We start from the raw sequence: 19,403 nt of genomic DNA, 5'->3' as shown, positions 1-19,403 counted from the left end.
TAGTGGAAGGTGTCCCTGCCCATGGCAGGGGGTTGGAACTGGATGAGCTTTAAGATCCCTTCCAACCCAAACCATCCTGTGTATCCTGTTCACTGCTCGGGTCAGGCTGGGTATCGGTCGACAGGTGGTGAGTGGTTGTATTGTGCATCACTGCTGGTTATTGTATTCTTTTTGCCCTTTTAGTTTTATATTCTCTGCTCCCCAGCAGGACATCCTGCTCCAGCCTTATCCAGCCACACAAAGAACTGTTTAACTCCAGCCGGTAACTCGGAACCATGAAAGCACTTGCTCACTTATCCCCTTCTTCCTGCCCCTGCTCCCAGAGGGATGGGGAAGAGAATCGAAATAATGTAACTCCCATGGGTTGAGATAAGAACAGTCCAGTAACTAAGGTATAACAGAAATCACTGCTGCTGCTACCAATAATAATAATAAGGGAAATAACAAGGGAAGAGAATACAACCGCTCACCACCTGCTGACCAATACCCAGCCCAATCTGAGCAGTGATCAGGACACAAAGAATGGTTTGAGTTGGAAATTCAAAATCCCTGCACAGCCCTGGGACACAGCAGTGGGAGCAGGCCCCAGGCTGAGGGAAGAAGCTCCCAGAGCCCCATGCTGTGGCCCCAAAAGTGCTGCTGCAGGATGGCTGCATCCCAAAACCAAACCACACTGGTTTGCAAGGAGCACAGGGCAGGCAGGCACTGGGGATGTGCTCGGGCTTAGCACGAAGGCAGCTGCGCCCGCCGCCGGGGTTTCCCAGGGTGCATCCAGCAGCACAGCCCGAGGAGCGCAGGGCTGGCCTCTGGCCTGGAAACTCCCACGCCTGCATTAAACGTCATAAATAAGAAACTATTTTAATGTTTCTCTCAGGCTGCCTTGGTTTGCAGTCTCAGGGCATGTGGTAAAACAATGGGAAACGAAAGCAAACCCCAGGAGGGTAGGGCTCCCTGCCCAGGAGCCAGTTTTCCAGGCACTCCCTTTCCCTGTGAAGCTGGGATGCTCCTGGCATCGTGCCTGCTCCCGATGCACCTAGTGCCACAGGCCCAACAGCCATGAAGGCGAAGGTGGCTCCATAGATCTATGCAAACAAAAAGAAAGGGAAAAAAGAAGGAAAATCAACCCTGGGATCCTGCATCAGCCCCACGTGTGTGTGTCGGTGCTGCAAAGGATGCTTTTCACATCCTTGCAAAAGGATGAGAGCCCTATGGGGGTCCCCACCAGCCATGCCAGGCCTCAAAAGCAAGGAAGGGGCAGGCACAGAGGCCTTTGGTTGGGCAGAGAAGAGATTCAGAGCACCCCTGAAGAGGACTTGAGGGTGTTGGTCAATGAGAAAATGAACATGAGCCGGCAGTGTGCACTTGTAGCCCAGAAAGTCAACTGTATCCTGGGCTGCATCAAAAGGAGCATGACCAGCAGGTCGAAGGAGGTGATCCTGCCCCTCTACTCTGCTCTTGTGAGACCTCACCTGGAGTACTGTGTACAGTTCTGGTGTCCTCAACATAAAAAGGACATGGAACTGTTGGAACAAGTCCAGAGGAGGGCCACGAGGATGATCAGGGGACTGGAGCACCTCCTGTATGAAGACAGGCTGAGGAAGTTGGGGCTGTTCAGCCTGGAGAAGAGAAGGCTGCATGGAGACCTCATTGCAGCCTTCCAGTATCTGAAGGGGGCCTATAGGGATGCTGGGGAGGGACTCTTCATTAGAGACTGTAGTGATAGGACAAGGGGTAACAGGTTAAAACTTAAAACAGGGGAAGTTTAGATTGGATATAAGGAAGAAATTCTTTACTGTGAGGGTGGTGAGGCACTGGAATGAGTTGCCCAGGGAAGTTGTGAGTGCTCCATCCCCGGCAGTGTTCAAAGCCAGGCCAGAAGGAGCGTTGGGTGATACGGTTTAGTGTGAGGTGTCCCTGCCCATGGAAGTGGAGTTGGAACTAGATGATCTTAAGGTCTTTCCCAACCCTAACTATTCTGTGATTCTATGATTCTATGATTCTGGGAATTCCCCTACTGGTTGCCAGGAAGTTCCCCTGTGCTTTGTAGGAAATTCCCCTCAGGGATTTAGGAATTCTTCTCATTGTGTTGCAGGTAATTTCACCATCCCCAACTGACCCACCTGCCTAAACCTACGACAGGGTGTACAGCACCTCCACCAAACTGTATTTAAGAGTAGTAAACAGCACAAACCCAAACACAAGATCATGGTCAGGGCAGCAGCAAGGGACAGGGTTGACATGGGACAAGGTATGACTGCAAAGAGCCTGGGCTCAGTGGACTTTTGCCAGAGGGCTGGGGACAGGGTAGGATACACAAGGAGCTGAGCCTATGCTGGTTGTTGTTCCTTGCCCCAGGGAAAAATGGCACCCACAGAGAGTGGAGCAGAGATGAGTTTTTCCACGTGTATTTAGCTACTTTTATTCCTCAGTACTGCAAACAATGCTTAGAGGTTTCTGTTAATCCAGAATTAAGTTCACAGATATTCTCCCAGTTTAAATTAAACTCCTGCCTGCCTGCGGGGCTCCCTTGGGGCACAGTAACTATCCCCTGACACAGCGCCATGTCTTCCGGGATCACAGGCACATCCAAGCTAAAAAATCAGCCCCTTTCAGGTCACCAGCTCCAACGTGGAGGATGAGAGAAGTTTCTAAAAGCATCCAAAAGGACAAGAGCTTTCCCTGGACCTCAGATCTTCACTACATCAAGTTTTCCTCTGAATATAACCCCACAATACAAACCTGCACTCCACACACCCCTCTGCAGTCACATGGCACTCAGCTTCAGGGGAAGTCCTTGCAGGCAGAAGGGCAAGCAGAAACTCCACTACTTTTATGAGCCAGGATTTTGTGTAAATCACCAAGCAGCAAGGATCAGAGCACCTAAAAAACTCCAAACCATCGCCCCCCCCAAATCCCTTTCTCTTCTAATCCACCCAAGGGAAATGCAGAGCAAGAGCAGCATCACAGCACTAAGCACAACACAGGCATTTATCACAGTCTCCGCACAGATACCTTCCCAGATACACAAAGCCATTAAGAAACAAAGAAAGAAAAAGAAAATGATTCACATATGCAAACCAACAACTAACAAATCAGCCACAGAACAACTTATTTGAAGAGAAAAAGGATGCATTAGGGAAGAAGACCTTCAACATGGAGGTCCTGCAAAAACCTAACCCAAGAACATGGAAACACAGGTGGGTTTTTTTTAAACATTAAAAACAGGGATTTCTTTTCTTTTTAATTAATTTAAATATACATTTGAAACACAAATACCAAGCAAGTGCCTGGAGAACAAGGTGAAAAGAAGGAATGAAAAGTTAATTCAACCAGTTTAATTTAAACACCAAAGTCAGGTCAATTGCACCAAATCAAATAAATAATGGAGAAGATCACACTGGGTTGGTAGATCTCACAATATCATTTAAGCTAGAATTAATTACACAGCTCTAGAGTACTGAAACGAGGAAGTCCTCTGGCAAGTGATGCTAGCTGAGGCAGTGTCCCTTTGACACATCGGGTTGTAGGTGTGGATTTGCCCTCAGCCACAAAACAACAATCACCACCCAGAGGCAAACACAATGATAGTTTTTATGATGCAGAGGACTCGACCCAGGAATCACGTACATGCAAACAGCTCCTTGCTTGGGTGCATGAACCCTCTGCCTCTTCAGCACCAGTTGGCTCCAAACACACCCACGTCAAACATCAAAGCACAACCAGACCTTGTGTTTTAACCCTGCAAGGTGCACAGCATTTCTTGCACTGCTCCCTGAGGTCGGGCACCGCAGAAGAGGAGCAGGCACCTCCTTTCACACACCTGGGGCCAGGCTGGAGAAAAAAACAGACCCAAAGTCTGCTAATCTACACTTGCAGCCACGGCTGAAGGAATGTAAGTGGTTTCTTCGTTTGGTTTTGCCACCCCACAACCCCTGCATTAAAAAAAAAAACAAACACCCAACCCACCCCCCTTCCCTGAACAAAAATAACTTGATCCCAAGTTCCTCTCTACCCCCTGCCTGTAGCCAAGCAGGGAAGCACCTTCAGACTTTCGCGTGATCCCACTGATGTGTTCCCTATGGAGCAGACATCTCATCTCTGTACCTCACCTGGATGTGCCTGTGACACTTTGTTAGGAGGAACATCCCTTTGCTTTAAACCAAAATAATTACAAAGTCAATAGTAACGATGCCCTTTACCTTCCTCTGATCTAGAACATTTAAGTCCAACTCATTTTTGAGAAAGGGAGAAATGAGGAGTGAAGGTTTCCAGACAAAGGAACTTGCCAGATCCAGCACCTCACCCCATGGTGCCCCTGGCTGAGGTGAGATGAGCCCCTTCTGCACAGGGCCGGTTCTCCCCTCTGAGGCCAACAGAGCTGAGGAGGGCCTTAGGGGAAAGGACACAGCTGCTCCTCCAGCTCCTCATCAGATAGCTGGCAACTCTAGGAAGAAAGAGGGGAACCAAGTAGATGAGAATTCAGACTATTTCTTTCCCATCCCTCTTCCTCCCCAGGGCTGGGAGGAGAATTCTGGGTCTGCAAGCCCAGCCTGTGCTTACCAGTGCCCTTGAGAATAACAATTAAAAAAAAAAAAAAAAGGAAAGGAGAAGAATAAAAGACAATGCATAATTAGGTATTGTCCGTGGAAGGAGCAGGAGGGGGCAGGTTCCAGACTGAGACAGAAAAGGGACTGTATCTCCCTCACTGCATTTGCTCATCTGGAGAACACATTCCCTCAGCATCCCTGTGCGAACCCTTTGTGCTGTTGCTCTGACATCAGTTGACATGGATGATGAACATGGGGATGAATTCAGCGCTGCAGAGGGCAGGAGGGCACAGAGAGGTGTGCTGGGGCTAGGCCCGGTGCTTGGGGAGCATGTCGAGCAGGAACTCTGCGATGCCGATGAAGTAGACAACTTGTGCAATGCCGAAGAGAGGAGCAATGACCAGGGCTCGGCAGTATGCCCCTTTCAAGAAGGCCATGGGACCTTCCTTCTGCCAGATCTTCCTGGGGAGAAATGGCACACACAGGTCAGTGTCCATCCCACCACACCAGCAGAACTTCTGGCCATGCCCTGGCTTTTTTGCCTCCTTCCAGAGACTAAACCCAGGCAAACACTGTCACCTGGCACTGCCTCCACAGTAGATCATCCACCATCCCCAAGTGCTCTGCAAAAGACTGTGCAAGAACATGCTCCATCCCTACAGCTGGCCAGGAGCAAGAGTGTCTGCCTGGGTCTGGATGTACAGCTAAGACAACCCCATGCTTGCATCAAGAGGTCCCCCTGTTCAAAAGGTGGGGCCAACTCCAATCCTCAGTATGGGGGACAGTCAGATCGCAAGAGATTCTGCCAACAGCAGCAATACACAGAAGCTGTATTGAGCACTTGTGTTTTGAAACTCCCTTCATGTTCTGAAGTAGTCAGACCACAGTTTTGCAAAGGGTCAGAGAAGAGTGCAGCTGGGGACAGTCCACTCAGACAGCCCTCCTGCAGCTGCTGTTCGGAGTCATCCCAGCAGGAATACGGACTTAATGCTGTAGGATTTCCAGGCAACAGGGCCTTAGGAGAGACAATCACTTGCCTCCCTCTGCAAAAATAAAATCTCACTGTTATGACTGCTGGGATTTGGATAGAAGCATTTAAATATAAATGCTGTATTTACCTTGTTCAAAATAGGAAAAAAATACATGAACAGTATATATATGGTCATATATATATATATACATCTATCCATATAGATAGATAAAAGCACGTGTTCAGAGGGAAATCAAAACAGAGAAGCTGCTGCATGGGGGTCTAGAAGCTGCACTGACTGCTTGGCAGCAGGCAGCAGCAGATGCCATACATCTGGTACAGTAGCCGGCTTCACAAGGAGGCTTACTTGGTGCAGTCCAGGATTCCTGAGTAGGTGTCCTCGTTCACTCCCCTCTGCAAGGACTGCAACCGTGTTTTGATCACTGGGAAAAAAAAGAGAAGAGAGACAGGAGTGAGCACTGGGAATGTAGCATGCTCTTCAGCAGGGAAGAGCCACCCTGAGACCAATGTCTTTGAAACACAGTCAAAACCAAATCACCAAAACCACAGACCATTTTCATATATTTATCAGCACAAAAAAGTGAAACCAAAACATTTCTTTACAAACTGATAAAAGAAAAACACAGCCACCCAAACCCCAACCACGTCCTCTCACTGTGACCAAGGTTTCCAAGGCTGACTTAAGCTTTAAACACTTCCAAATTCAGATATCCTTCTGCAAAGTGGGAACTGATCTTCAAATACCCAGTTTCTTCTCAAGAAGTATCTAAAATATATGATGCTGCTCTTACACTTCTTCACACCTTGGAGCGTGTGCAATGCTGCAGAGAGGATTTACTTTCTGATGTTTTTCACATCAGAGAAACCAAGGTGGCAGCTTAAGGCAAATGCTGTGTGTCCTGGGTTCAGCAGTAGCAGTCATTTTTCTTCTTCGTGGTAGCTGGTGCAGTGCTGTGTTTTGACTTCCAGCCTGGGAACAGTGCTGGTGATACCGATGTTTTCGGTTGTTGCTAAGTGATGTTTGCTTGGCCTATGCTTACAGGGCCTTGTTCAACACTATCCAGCACCTTCAAAAGGAAAAGAAGGTAGGCGGATCTGAGGGCAAAGCAACAGTCAGTGCAGCTACTCCAGCTCTAGGCACAGCAGCTACACCACCCCCAGCGACAAGTACAGTCGCTACTCAAACTTTGGCTGCAATGAACAGCGCAGCTACCCCAGTGGCAAGTACAGCAGCTGCTCAGACTTCAACTGCAACAGACAGCGTGGTTACCCCAGCTCCAAGCACAGCAGCTGCACCACCCCCAGCAACAAGTACAGTTGCTACTCAAACCACAGTGATAATTACTGCAGCCAAACCAGAGGACCAATTCGTACCAATATCGGTTGCCCCTGTACGCAAGAGAACAAGCAAAAAAGAGGCAAGAAGGGTGAAGCGAGATGAAGAAACAATGAATTCACCACCCGGTCCAGAATCTGATCAGGAGTCATCATCACATGACGAAGAAGAAGAAGAAGAGGTAACTTCTTGACCTCGGACCTCAACCAAGCTGCGGAATATGCGAAAAGATTTTACCCGTCAACCAGGGGAGCACATCATCACCTGGTTACTCTGATGCTGGGACAATGGGGCCGATGGTCATGAACTAGAAGGTACAGAAGCCAAGCAGCTGGGATCACTTGCTACAGAAGGGGGAATCGACAAAGCAATTGCAAGAGAGAAAAAGTCCCTCAGCCTTTGGAGGCGGCTCTTGGCAGCTGTGAAAGAAAGGTTTCCGTACAAGGACGATGTTACGAGTCGTTTGGCCAAGTGGACTACTATAGACAAAGGCATCCAGTCTCTGAGGGAATCGGCCATCGTAGAGATGCTCTATCACATCAAGCCGAATAACGGGGATACACCTATAGATCCAGATGAAGTTGAATGTACACGACCCACGTGGCGAAAACTTACACGGAATGCACCGTCATCATATGCCCATTCATTGGCAACAGTAACCTGGAATGACATAGTACCACTAACAGTGGATGAAATGGTTCATAAACTCCGAGAGTTTGAAGACAATCTCACCCCTTCCATCATCTCAGCTGTGGAAAAACTGTCCCAGAAACTCAAACAATTGAGGGTCGATCTATCTGATTTATCCAGCTCCTCACGTGTACCAACACACGCCTCAGCTATTAACAAAAGGTGTCCTATTGTTCCAGAGAGAAGATACAGGAGGTATACGCCACGGGGTACCCTATGGTTTTACCTGCTGGATCACGGAGAAGGCATGACAAAGTGGGATGGAAAACCTACTTCAGCTTTGGAGGAACGGGTGAGTGAATTGAAGAGAGGAGCAAGGGCCAAGACTGATCGTCCCATGAGAGCTACGGCTTCAAGTCTCTGGTGAGCAGTTTCCCAGATGGAGTGGAAGAGCTGATTTTACTCCAGCTCCTGTGATAATGAAGAATAATCTCTTTTACCCCGACTTAAGTGTCCAATGCTGTGATGACCATTAGAGGGGCCCTGCCTCCAGCCAGGTGGAGGTAGGGGACAATTGGATTTACTGGACTGGGTGGATCAGGTGGCCTGGCACATCAGTCCCACAGAAGTATAAGGCTCTAGTAGATACCGGTGCACAGTGTACCCTGATGCCATCAAGCTGTCAAGGGGTGGAACCCATCTATATTTCTGGAGTGACAGGAGGATCCCAAGAATTGACTGTGCTGGAGGCTGAAATCAGCCTGACTGGGAGGGAATGGCAAAAGCACCCTATTGTGACTGGTCCAGAGGCTCCATGCATCCTCGGCATAGACTACCTCAAGAGGGTACTTCAAAGACCCAAAAGGGTACCGGTGGGCTTTTGGTATTGCTGCTTTGGAGACTGAGGAAATTGAGCAGCTGTCCACCTTGCCTGGCCTCTCAGAAGATCCTTCTGTTGTGGGGTTGCTGAAAGTTGAAGAACAACAAGTGCCAATTGCGACCACAACAGTGCACCGGCGGCAAGATCGCACCAACCGAGACTCCCTGATTCCCATCCATCAGCTGATCTGTAGACTGGAGAGTCAGGGGGTGATCAGCAGGACCCGCTCGCCCTTTAATAGCCCCATATGGCCAGTGCGAAAGTCTAATGGAGAATGGAGACTAACAGTAGACTATCGTGGCCTGAATGAAGTCACACCACCATTGAGTGCTGCCGTACCGGACATGCTAGAACTTCAGTATGAACTAGAGTCAAAGGCAGCCAAGTGGTATGCCACGATTGATATTGCCAATGCATTTTTCTCAATTCCTTTGGCAGCAGAGTGCAGGCCACAGTTTGCTTTTACTTGGAGGGGTGTCCAGTTCACTTGGAACCGACTGCCCCAGGGGTGGAAACACAGCCCTACCATTTGCCACGGACTGATCCAGACTGCACTGGAACAGGGGCAAGCTCCAGAACACCTGCAATACATTGATGACATTGTTGTGTGGGGCGATACAGCGGAAGAAGTCTTTGAGAAAGGGAGGAAAATAATCCAAATCCTGCTGAAAGCCGGTTTCGCCATAAACTGGAGTAAGGTCAAGGGACCTGCACAGGAGATTCAGTTTTGGGGAATAAAATGGCAAGATGGACGTAGACAGATCCCCACACATGTGATCAACAAGATAACAGCAATGTCTCCACCAACTAATAAGAAAGAAACGCAAGCTTTCTTGGGTGCTGTGGGGTTCTGGAGAATGCACATCCCAAATTACAGTTCCATTGTAAGCCCTCTCTATCATGTGACCCGGAAGAAGAATGATTTTAAATGGGGCCATGAGCAACAACAAGCCTTTGAGCAAATTAAACGCGAGATAGTTCATGCAGTAGCCCTTGGACCAGTCTTGACCGGGCCAGATGTAAAAAATGTGCTGTACACTGCAGCTGGGGAGAACGGTCCTACCTGGAGCCTCTGGCAGAAAGCTCCAGGGGAGACTCCAGGTCGACCCCTCGGCTTTTGGAGTCGGGGATACAAAGGATCTGAGGCCAGCTATACCCCAACTGAGAAGGAGATACTGGCAGCCTATGAAGGGGTTCGAGCTGCTTCGGAAGTGATTGGCACTGAAGCACAGCCCTTCCTGGCACCCCGGTTGCCCACGCTGGGCTGAATGCTCAAAGGCAGGGTCTCCTCTACACATCATGCAACCGATGCTACATGGAGTAAATGGGCTGCACTAATTACACAACAAACTCGAATAGGAAATCTCAGTCGTCCAGGCATTCTAGAAGTCATCATGGACTGGCCAGAGGGCAAAGATTTTGGAATGTCACCAAAGGAGGAGGTGATGCGCGCTGAAGAGGCCCCACCATATAATAAACTGTCAGAAAGTGAAAAGCAGTATGCCTTGTTTACTGATGGGTCTTGCCGTATTGTGGGAAAGCATCGGAGATGGAAGGCAGCTGTATGGAGTCCTGGACGACAAGTTGCAGAAACTGCTGAAGGAGAGGGTGAATCGCGTCAGTTTGCCGAGGTGAAAGCCATCCAGCTGGCCCTGGACACTGCTGAACAAGAAGAGTGGCCAGTACTTTATCTCTATACTGACTCATGGATGGTGGCAAATGCCCTGTGGGGGTGGTTGAAGCAATGGAAGCAGAGCAACTGGCAATGTAGAGGTAAACCCATCTGGGCTGCTGCACTGTGGCAAGATATTGCTGCCCGGGTGCAGAACCTGGTGGTGAAGGTACATCATGTAGATGCCCATGTACCCAAGAGTTGGGCCACTGAGGAACACCGGAACAACCATCAAGTGGATAAAGCGGCTAAGATTGAAGTGGCTCAGATGGACTTAGATTGGCAACATAAAGGTGAGTTATTTTTGGGCCAGTGGGCCCATGACACTTGAGGCCATCAGGGCAGAGATGTAACATGTAGTTGGGCTCGTGATCGAGGGGTGGACTTAACAATGGACACTATTGCCCAGGTTATTCATGAGTGTGAAACATGTGCTGCCATTAAACAAGCCAAGCGGTTAAAGCCTCTTTGGTATGGAGGACGATGGTTGAAGTATAAATATGGGGAGGCCTGGCAGATTGACTATATCACACTGCCACCAACCCGCCAAGGCAAGCGCCATGTGCTTACCATGGTGGAAGCAACCACCGGGTGGCTGGAAACATACACTGTGCCCCATGCCACTGCCCGGAACACCATCCTGGGCCTTGAGAAACAGATTTTGTGGCGACACGGGACCCCAGAGAGAATTGAGTCAGACAATGGGACTCATTTCCAGAATAACCTTATAGATATTTGAGCCAAAGAGCATGGCATTGAGTGGGTATATCACATCCCCTACCATGCACCAGCCTCTGGGAAAATCGAACGGTACAATGGGCTGTTAAAAACTACACTGAGAGCAATGGGTGGGGGAACTTTCAAGCATTGGGATACACACTTACCGAAGGCTACCTGGTTGGTCAACACCAGAGGATCTGCCAACAGGGCTGGCCCGGCCCAGTCAGAACTTTTACATATTGTAGAGGGGGACAAAGTTCCCGTGGTGCATATGAAGAATTTGCTGGGGAAGACAGTCTGGGCTATTTCTGCTTCAGGTAAAGGCAAACCCACTCGTGGGACTGCTTTTGCTCAGGGATCTGGATATACTTGGTGGGTAATGCGGGAAGATGGGGAAGTCCGATGTATACCTCAAGGGGATTTGATTTTAGGGGAAAACGGCCAGTGAACTCAACTGTATGCTGTTGCCTGCTGTGTAATACTTTTATAGCCCATCAACTAGATGTCTCCAGGTCACCAGCGACTGGCCCTGACTTCCCTCCAACCATCATCCCAACAGAGAATGAACTTTGATAGAACCGGATGAGTTCCTCAGTAAAGGAATGACCAGCATCAGCAGGCAACGATCCAATACTGCACACAGCCTCTCCTGCCCTGAAAGATTGTTACAAGAGATGGAACCTGACATTATGGACCGAATGGACTCGGCAGCATTATAGGGATTGGTCCAGGCACTAAGAAAATGACCTTTTTCTCTTGGTCTGTATGTATATAGATGTATACATGTGGGAGAGTGATGGTGTATTGAAAATGTGGGATCTGAGCATGACGTGAATGGTATGGAATAAGGGGTGGATAATGTCCTGGGTTCAGCAGTAGCAGTCATGTTTCTCCTTCGTGGTAGCTGGTGCAGTGCTGTGTTTTGACTTCCAGACTGGGAACAGTGCTGGTGATACCGATGTTTTTGGTTGTTGCTAAGTGATGTTTACCCTGACCAAGGACTTTGTGAGGCTCATGCTCTGCCAGGGAGGAGGGGAAGCCGGGAGGAAGCAGAGACGGGGTGCCTGACCCAGGCTAGCCAAAGAGGTATTCCATATTACAGCACGTCATGCCCGGGGATGGGAGGTAACTGGGAGCTACCCGGAAGACACGGGCTTCGGGGTTGGACTCGTTTCTTGGCCGGTGGTATTGTATTCTCTTCCCTTGTTATTTTCTCTTATCATTGTTGTCATTGGTGGTAGTGGTGGTGATTTGTGCTGTACATTGGTTGCTGGACTGCTCTTGTCTCAACCCGTACGAGTTGCACCCTTTCAATCCTCCTCCCCGTTCCTCCGGGAGCGGGGAAGGGGAGAGCCCCGGTGGGGGGGCTTGATTGTTGTCAGGCCGGCACCACTCACTGGGAGTGAGTGAACAAGTTACCTGACTGGGTTTAAACCATGACACTGTGGAGCAGGAGAAAAGGCCACATATCTGAGGTCTGACCTGGTTGCCCGTGATTCTTATTTGCATATTATCATTGCACGTGGAAATGTGCCTTTTCAGGGGCATGTTCGCAGCCATTCCTGTGAAGAATGTTGGAACAAGTCCAGAGGAGGGCCACAAGGATGACAAGGGAACTGGAGCACCTCCCGTATGAAGACGGGCTGAGAAAGTTAGGGCTGTTCAGCCTGGAGAAGAGAAGGCTGTGTGGAGACCTCATAGCAGCCTTCCAGTTTCTGAAGGGAGCCTACAAGGGTGCTAGAGAGGGACTATTCATTAGGGACTGTAGTGATAGGACAAGGGGTAACAGGTTAAAACTTAAACAGGGGAAGTTTAGATTGGATATAAGGAAGAAGTTCTTTACTGTGAGGGTGGTGAGGCACTGGAATGGGTTGCCCAGGGAAGTTGTGAGTGCTCCATCCCCGGCAGTGTTCAAGGCTAGGCTGGACAGAGCCTTGGGTGGCATGGTTTAGTGGCAGGTGTCCCTGCCCGTGGCAGGGGGGTTGGAACTTGATGATCTTAAGGTCCTTTCCAACCCAAACTATTCTATGATTCTGTGAATAACTGAAATGGATGACACCCTTTTCCTGACTTACCTAGTGAGTACTGCAAATCTCTGTGTAAGCTGTGGCCAAAGGTATAGCTCAGCTGAAGAAACCACCATCTGAGCTGGAGGCAGCTCAGACAGCAGAGGTCTTCATCTGCACCTCCCTGTGTGCTCATGCTGCGAAGAGGCTGGTACAATCACTCTCCTCCTCACCTAGTCTGCTTCTGCCTCCTGGCACCTGGCACCAGATCACCAGCACAGGCTCCTCAGGACTCACCATCACAAGGATTGACAGCCACCGCAGCTGTACTGCCAGCCACACATCCGGAAAGGAAGGACACATAGAATGGAGCCTTGACATTGGGGTCTTTCTGGCCCAGCTTGTTCAGGTTTGCAAACAGTGGGAAGTAAACAATGGAGAACGGGACATCCCTGTGGTGGGGAGTGAAGAAGGAAAAAAAGAGTAAGGATGAGCAAAGTCAGAGTGAGACACCAACAAACTGAACATCAAATGAAGGGCTGCAAGCATCATGCATTGGCAGCACCAGCCACAAGCGCAACACAGACAAAGCAGCTCTTCAATTGCAATGCAAATAGCAGCCAAAACCCAACAGGGGCAAAACTGACTGCAAAAATACAACAGGCCCATGGGAGGGACAGAGTCCTGTTGAGTCAATGGCCTCTCCCTGATTTTCAATACTCAAACCATGGCATATTCAGAATTGTTTGTCCATTTCTGTTATATCAAGAGGATTGCATCCTGCCCCATCCACTGAGCCTTGCTTTAGCTCTGCCTTTAGTAAGAGGAAAGTCACTCTATGAAAGGGTAAAGAGTGTCAGAGCAGATACAGATCCTTGCATTCAACATGCTCCATGGGCCAGAACATGTTTTGCACTCTGGAGACTCAGGCTGACAGTTCTGATTCAATAGCTCACAAGGACTTCTCTACATTGTTAAAATACGGGCCATGTGGGAATAAAATAAAACCTTCCAAAGAAAGAAGCAGAATTAAATCTTCCTGGAACAAAAAGGTAGCCTCCCTCGCTTCCCTGACCTTCCCTTCATTAGTATGCAAAACCTGCACACTGAAACTAAACCAAATCAAACCCACACCCATGAAGCAAAGCCCCTTTGCAGGCTCTTCCCCTGGATGGCTGGTGCTTCAGGTTCAAGACGGGGAACACTGCTGCACTCAAACCCACGCCATCCTTCCAGTATCTGAAGGGGGCCTACAAGGATGTCGGGGAAGGACTCTTCATTAGGGACTGTAGTGACAGTACAAGGGGTAATGGGTTAAAACTTAAACAGGGGAAGTTTAGATTGGATGTAAGGAGTAAGTTCTTTACTGTGAGGGTGGTGAGGCACTGGAATGGGTTGCCCAGGGAAGTTGTGAATGCTACATCCCTGGAGGGGTTCAAGGCTAGGTTGGACAGAGCCTTGGGTGACATGGTTTAGTGTGGGGTATCCCTGCCCATGGCAGGGGGGGTGAAACTGGATGATCTTAAGGTACTTTCCAACCCTAACTATTCTATGATTCTATCCTACCTTAGCAGTGTGGCTCCCAGGCCTTTGTAGAGTCCTGCGATGCCTTTGCTCCGCAGCAGCTCCCTTGTTATCTGTGTTGCTGTGGTGCGTGTTTCCACCACTGGCTCTGCCACCCTCGTCGCAGAGGAAGAAGAGAGTTGGGCCTGCGCTGCCATCAGCTTCTTCTGTGCCGCTGGGGAGGAACAGAGAGAGAAGTGGTCTGCAAGATGCTCAACAACAGTCTCTTGCTGCCCGGTGCCATGGGATGAGGAGGAAGAGGCAGACTGGCACATCAAGCATGCAGACTGAGGCCAGCCAGGTGCCCTGAAAACTTTTGCTCCCACTCAGCCCATCTCCCTCAGCCTGTCCCAGTGTGGGAGCTAGCTGCTGCCACACAACACTGCCCACTGTACTCTGCTACTGGTTGGTTTTACCTAAGCAGGAGCAGCCTGTCACACACGACTTCCACAGTGCAGAGAAAAGGAAATGCCATGAGCAGGCAGAGGATGGTAGCTGCTTCCAACTACGTCCCCGAGCCCCCAGTAGGACAAACTAAAGATATTCATAAACAAGAGAGGTTCAACAGTTTTGCTCTTTGCTTCCTTCTCTTGAAAGCAATCATTAACCCGGGAGCTCCCCAGCCACGTTTATAAACTCAATCTGGTTTCCCCAGCCTTTTCACACTGATGCATTTCTGCCCTTTGGCCAGAAGATGGAGAGCACATCAACCTGCAGGCAAACCGCTGGCTACCACCAGCACACCACAGGCCTCTTGCCGCATAGGGAACAGGCTGTTCACAGCAGCAAAAACCTCTTCTGAACCCTGAAACCACAGCTTAATTCCTTCGAACATTTTAAAATAATACACACAAAGAGGATAAGGTCTGCATTAAAAACAGCAAAGACAGAAAAAATAAATCCGTGATTATTCAGGAATGCCACATCAAAGAGAGATTAAAGGACAAATTCGCCCATTTTCCAGGAAGGGCCACAAACATGGTATCTGATGGTGTCACACAGGGACTCCTGGGGAACAAGGCAATACCCCACCCAGCTGACCTCTGGAAAGGTGACAGCAAACAGCCCTTTGCTCCAGAGACCCCATGTCAGACTCTTGTTTCCATTCTCACCAGAAATGCCCCCCAGCTTCAGACAAAAGGCTCACACTCCCTCCTGTCTCTGGCTGCCAGCTCCTGTCCACAGCCCCCACAGCCTGACCCTAAACGTCTTCCAAATCCAGTGCGCTGGGAGAATTTTATTTACTCTTGTATTTATTTACAAAATCTGCTGCTTTTGTCAGGAAGAGGAAAAAAAAAAGAGTAAGAGGGGAGACAAGTAATTTGGAAAGGACACATCCCATTGGGAAGCTGTTAGGGAGGTGCTACAAGGAGGCACAAGAGAGAACAGACATCAGAAAACATGGAGATGGAGGAACTGCCACAGGAAAAGCACTGGAAGATGCTAATCCCCTCTTGGATGCACAGTAACTAACAAGTTTCAAACACCTGCAAGCTGATCACCCAGTCATCTCTCCTGTCTCTTTCCATCCACCTCAGTATTTACTGTTTCACTTGCCAAAGCTACTGTTTTGACCAAAAAAAAAAAATCATCACCTTTTACAACTATAAGGGCTTCTGCAAAGCCAGATGAACAAAGGGTGGGGGAAAGTAAGGTGGGAAGAGGAGGAGAAACTTCTACTACAGCCTGAGATACCTTTGACTTAGGAGAGCAGGTGCAAGGCAAAGGGTTTTCTCCACTCATTACCTCCCCTTCTGCCTTGAGAGTCCAGTCCCAGCCCTTTTCCCAAAGCTGCTCAGCACCCAGGGAAGAGAAGCCCACGTACCAATTCGCCCTGCATCCTGCAGCTGGATTTTGAGCATCTCCATGGGAGTGGTGACAATCACCTGGCAGGTACCTGCGCCGCAGCCCGCCAGCATCTCCCTCAGCAGTGTCAGCTTCTTCCTGCCCCAAGAAAAGAGAGAAAGAGTCAGTCAGAGGAGGTGGCCTGGAACAACACTGCAGCAGCTCCCCTAGCAGGGGCTCAGGCACATCTCTGACCCTGGGGGTTATAGGAGAGGCAGCTCAGGGGAAAGGAGAACCTTCTAGGCTTGACAGGTCAGCATAGCCCAGACCTGGAATCTCTGCCACCATCACCTGTTCTGGAAGAAGAGATCCATTTTGTCACCAGAAACAGAACACTGAGAAAAAGCCACAAGCCCAGCTGGAACAGCCCCAGAAGGGAACACACAACCCTCTCCATGCCCAGTGAGAGAACTGCAGCTCTCTTCCAGGACAGCATTGCCCCGGTCAGGGCATAGCCTTTAGAAACTGCATCACTTCAAGGGGCTGCAGAGGACCTGAGAATTAGGAGGGATAAGCAGCTTTCCTTCTGCCAGCCTAGTCCTCTAAACATTGTCAACATCCCCCAAAACAAACAAACAAATTAAATGGCAAGAAGGGAAAATACCCGAGTTGCTGCTTTGGAGTTCTTTGACAAAAGCAAAATAAATAAACAGCAAACATGAGAGTCAGGGAGGCAGCTCCCCTGTGTTTAGGACCTTCTTTACCTCATCAGCCTTCCCAAACATGAAAAAGTAGCTTTTGTATTAAACTGGTCCTGCCCGAGGGATGAGGGATGGGATGGACCCCCATCACTGCAGCTTTGTGCATCCTCTGTGCTAGAGAGCAGCGATTATCAGCAACATGTTCTTGCCTAACAAAATGCAGCATTTCATAGCTCCCTCCATATCAAAGCCATGGAACAGCCTGGCTAAGACTACAGAGTGGAATTTAGGATGTAAATGCTCAGAAAGCTTCAATTTTTAGAAACTGATGAGTTTTCACCCTGTTAAAAAAAATCTCACCTCTTGGCACCAGAAAACACAGACTTGATTAAAAAAAGTGCCTCTGACCTGCTCTTTTCTAAAAAGGGAGGAAAAAGCAGCATATATAGATCACACAGGCAGAGGGAAACAGCCTCCTCTTCTTCTGTTTTAAATGCAAGTACTATTTTTACTCCCTCCAGCCCCGCTCCTGCAGCAATACCTCATCTTAACCTACTCAAAGCAAGTCCCATGCTATGGCAGAAACAGTCCCACAATGGTATACTCTGTTCCCTTGCAAAAGGAATAGGGTCAAGTCATACTACCTTACCAGGGGTTTCATATGCACACACAGCACAGCTGTGGCACTGTGGGCCAGCAGAGAAGTTTCAAAGCCAGCCCTATAGGAAAGGGAGGGGAGATGCACTGTAATCCTGCTGACCCAACCACATCAGCCAGACCAATTTCTGCACTTCTCATCTTTTCCAGGGAGGATATTGGAGTAGGGGATTAGAGGCACAGAGCCACATCAGAGATTACCAGGGACTAAATATAGAGCTCTTCTGTGATGCTGAAGGGAGAAACATTTCACAGTCTCCCATTTCCAAATCACCCCATAGATGAGAAGCTGCAAAGAACAACCCCTCCCTTGGAGTTATCCATGGGGCCACTGAAGTGTGTGCAGCAATCTCTCCTGGAGGGTATGCAAGGGTGTGCAAATCCAGACGTCCTGGAGGTGGCCAAGACCAAAGGAGCCAGCTGCCAGTCTCCCTCTACAGCACAGCAGGGCAACTTCCACTTCAGCAAGAGCTGTGGAGCATCCTAGCTTTCATCTGGGGCAACTGCTTTGATACACAGTTCATAAGATCAGGAAGATTTGCCCTATGTGTTCATCTGTGGACCATTATGCCAACCAACAAAAGTCAGCCTGCCTTGACTGAACTCTATTAAGCTATGGCAGTGTGACCCAGAAAAGGATTTATGTGCATGGGTGTATTATAGAGATGTCAAACAGGTACATCAAAAGCATCTAGAACAAGGGCTTGCAGCTTTTGGTTTGCATATCCTGGGAACTGCAAGGAATCCAATTAAAAAAAACAGCCCAAAGTAAGCACATCTTTTCTCACCCATTGCCATACAAGGGTCAAACTCCCTTTGCAAAACACCACCAGTCTGCACATAAAACAAGTTTGAAAATGGTTCATCTCTAGATAACAAAGGGGGTTAAATATTTAAGGCATCGCAGGTCTTGTCCTTAGTAGTTTAAAAATTGGCGCATCTCAACTAACTTCAAAAGCTGCAACAACAGAAGAAGCTGGCCCTACAAATGCAGAAACCATCTTTTACCATAGCAAGAGGGTGTTAAATACAACATACACACAATACCCCCAAATTGCACACTGGCAAAAATCAGTTGTTCCACTTTTTAAACTAACACGTAATAATTAGTGACAAATTAACAATGTCAAGGGGTAGAAGATTCATGCTTGATCTAAATGAGAATTTCAAACTACAGCTGAAAAATAATAAAGTCAAAAAGCAGGAACTACAGGCTTATAAAAGTTTTTCAAGAGCAACACATCACTCCAAAGTCAGGATTTCTGAAATCATTGGAACATTGATGTCACATGGAAATAAATCAGGATTTTTTTTGAGTTTCTGAAAAATGTTGTCTGTGTATGAGTTCACTGGACCATTTCCATAAACCAGCCATTCAAGAATAAGGCTGACAAGATTTCCAAAGACAGGAAATCCCTGACCTAAGGAAACATCCACACAAAGCCATATGTTTTTATCTGCTACCGAAGAGGCTACTGCCCCCAGCTTCCTCACTCACAAAATTGCATCTCCTTCTGGTCTCTTGTGCTGGCTCTGGCTGGGATAGAGTTAATTTTCCCCACAGTAGCTCCTATGGGGTGATGTTTTGGATTTGTGCAGAAAAAAAATGTTGATAATACAGGGAAGTTTTAGTTACTGCTGAGCAGTACTTACACAGAGCTAAGGCTTTTCTGCTCCTCACACCACCCCACCAGTGAGTAGGCTGGGGGTGCACAAGGAGTTGGGAGGGGGCACAGCTGGGACAGCTGACCCCAACTGACCAAAGGGATATGCCTGACTATGTGGTGTCATGATCAGCATCTAAAGCTGTAGGAAGACGAGGGGAAATATCCAGAATGATGGTGTTTGTCTCCTCAGGCAACCATTACGTGTGATGCAGCCCCAATTTCCTGGAGATGGCTGAACACCTGCCTGT

General features: G+C 48.7%; 1 protein-coding gene across 1 annotated transcript in view; it reads right to left on the bottom strand.

The window, feature by feature from the left end:
* Positions 1-4,136: 4,136 nt before the first annotated feature.
* Positions 4,137-19,403, bottom strand: part of SLC25A22 (solute carrier family 25 member 22) — a 55,119-nt gene continuing 39,852 nt past the window's right edge. The window contains exons 6-10 of the mRNA XM_062619129.1: positions 16,171-16,289; positions 14,349-14,520; positions 13,080-13,234; positions 5,885-5,960; positions 4,137-5,009 (exon numbers count right to left, since the gene is read on the bottom strand). Coding sequence (XP_062475113.1) covers positions 4,856-5,009; positions 5,885-5,960; positions 13,080-13,234; positions 14,349-14,520; positions 16,171-16,289 — 676 coding nt within the window. The 3' untranslated portion in view covers positions 4,137-4,855. The remainder of the gene's footprint in view (positions 5,010-5,884; positions 5,961-13,079; positions 13,235-14,348; positions 14,521-16,170; positions 16,290-19,403) is intronic.

The sequence above is a fragment of the Pezoporus occidentalis genome, unplaced genomic scaffold (genome assembly GCF_034315485.1).
Source record: "Pezoporus occidentalis ecotype Australia unplaced genomic scaffold, CSIRO_AGI_Poc_V1 ctg21, whole genome shotgun sequence".
Taxonomy (NCBI): Eukaryota; Metazoa; Chordata; class Aves; order Psittaciformes; family Psittacidae; genus Pezoporus; species Pezoporus occidentalis.
The sequence above is the reverse complement of the archived record's forward strand: the minus strand, read 5'-3'. Positions and strand labels throughout refer to the sequence as shown.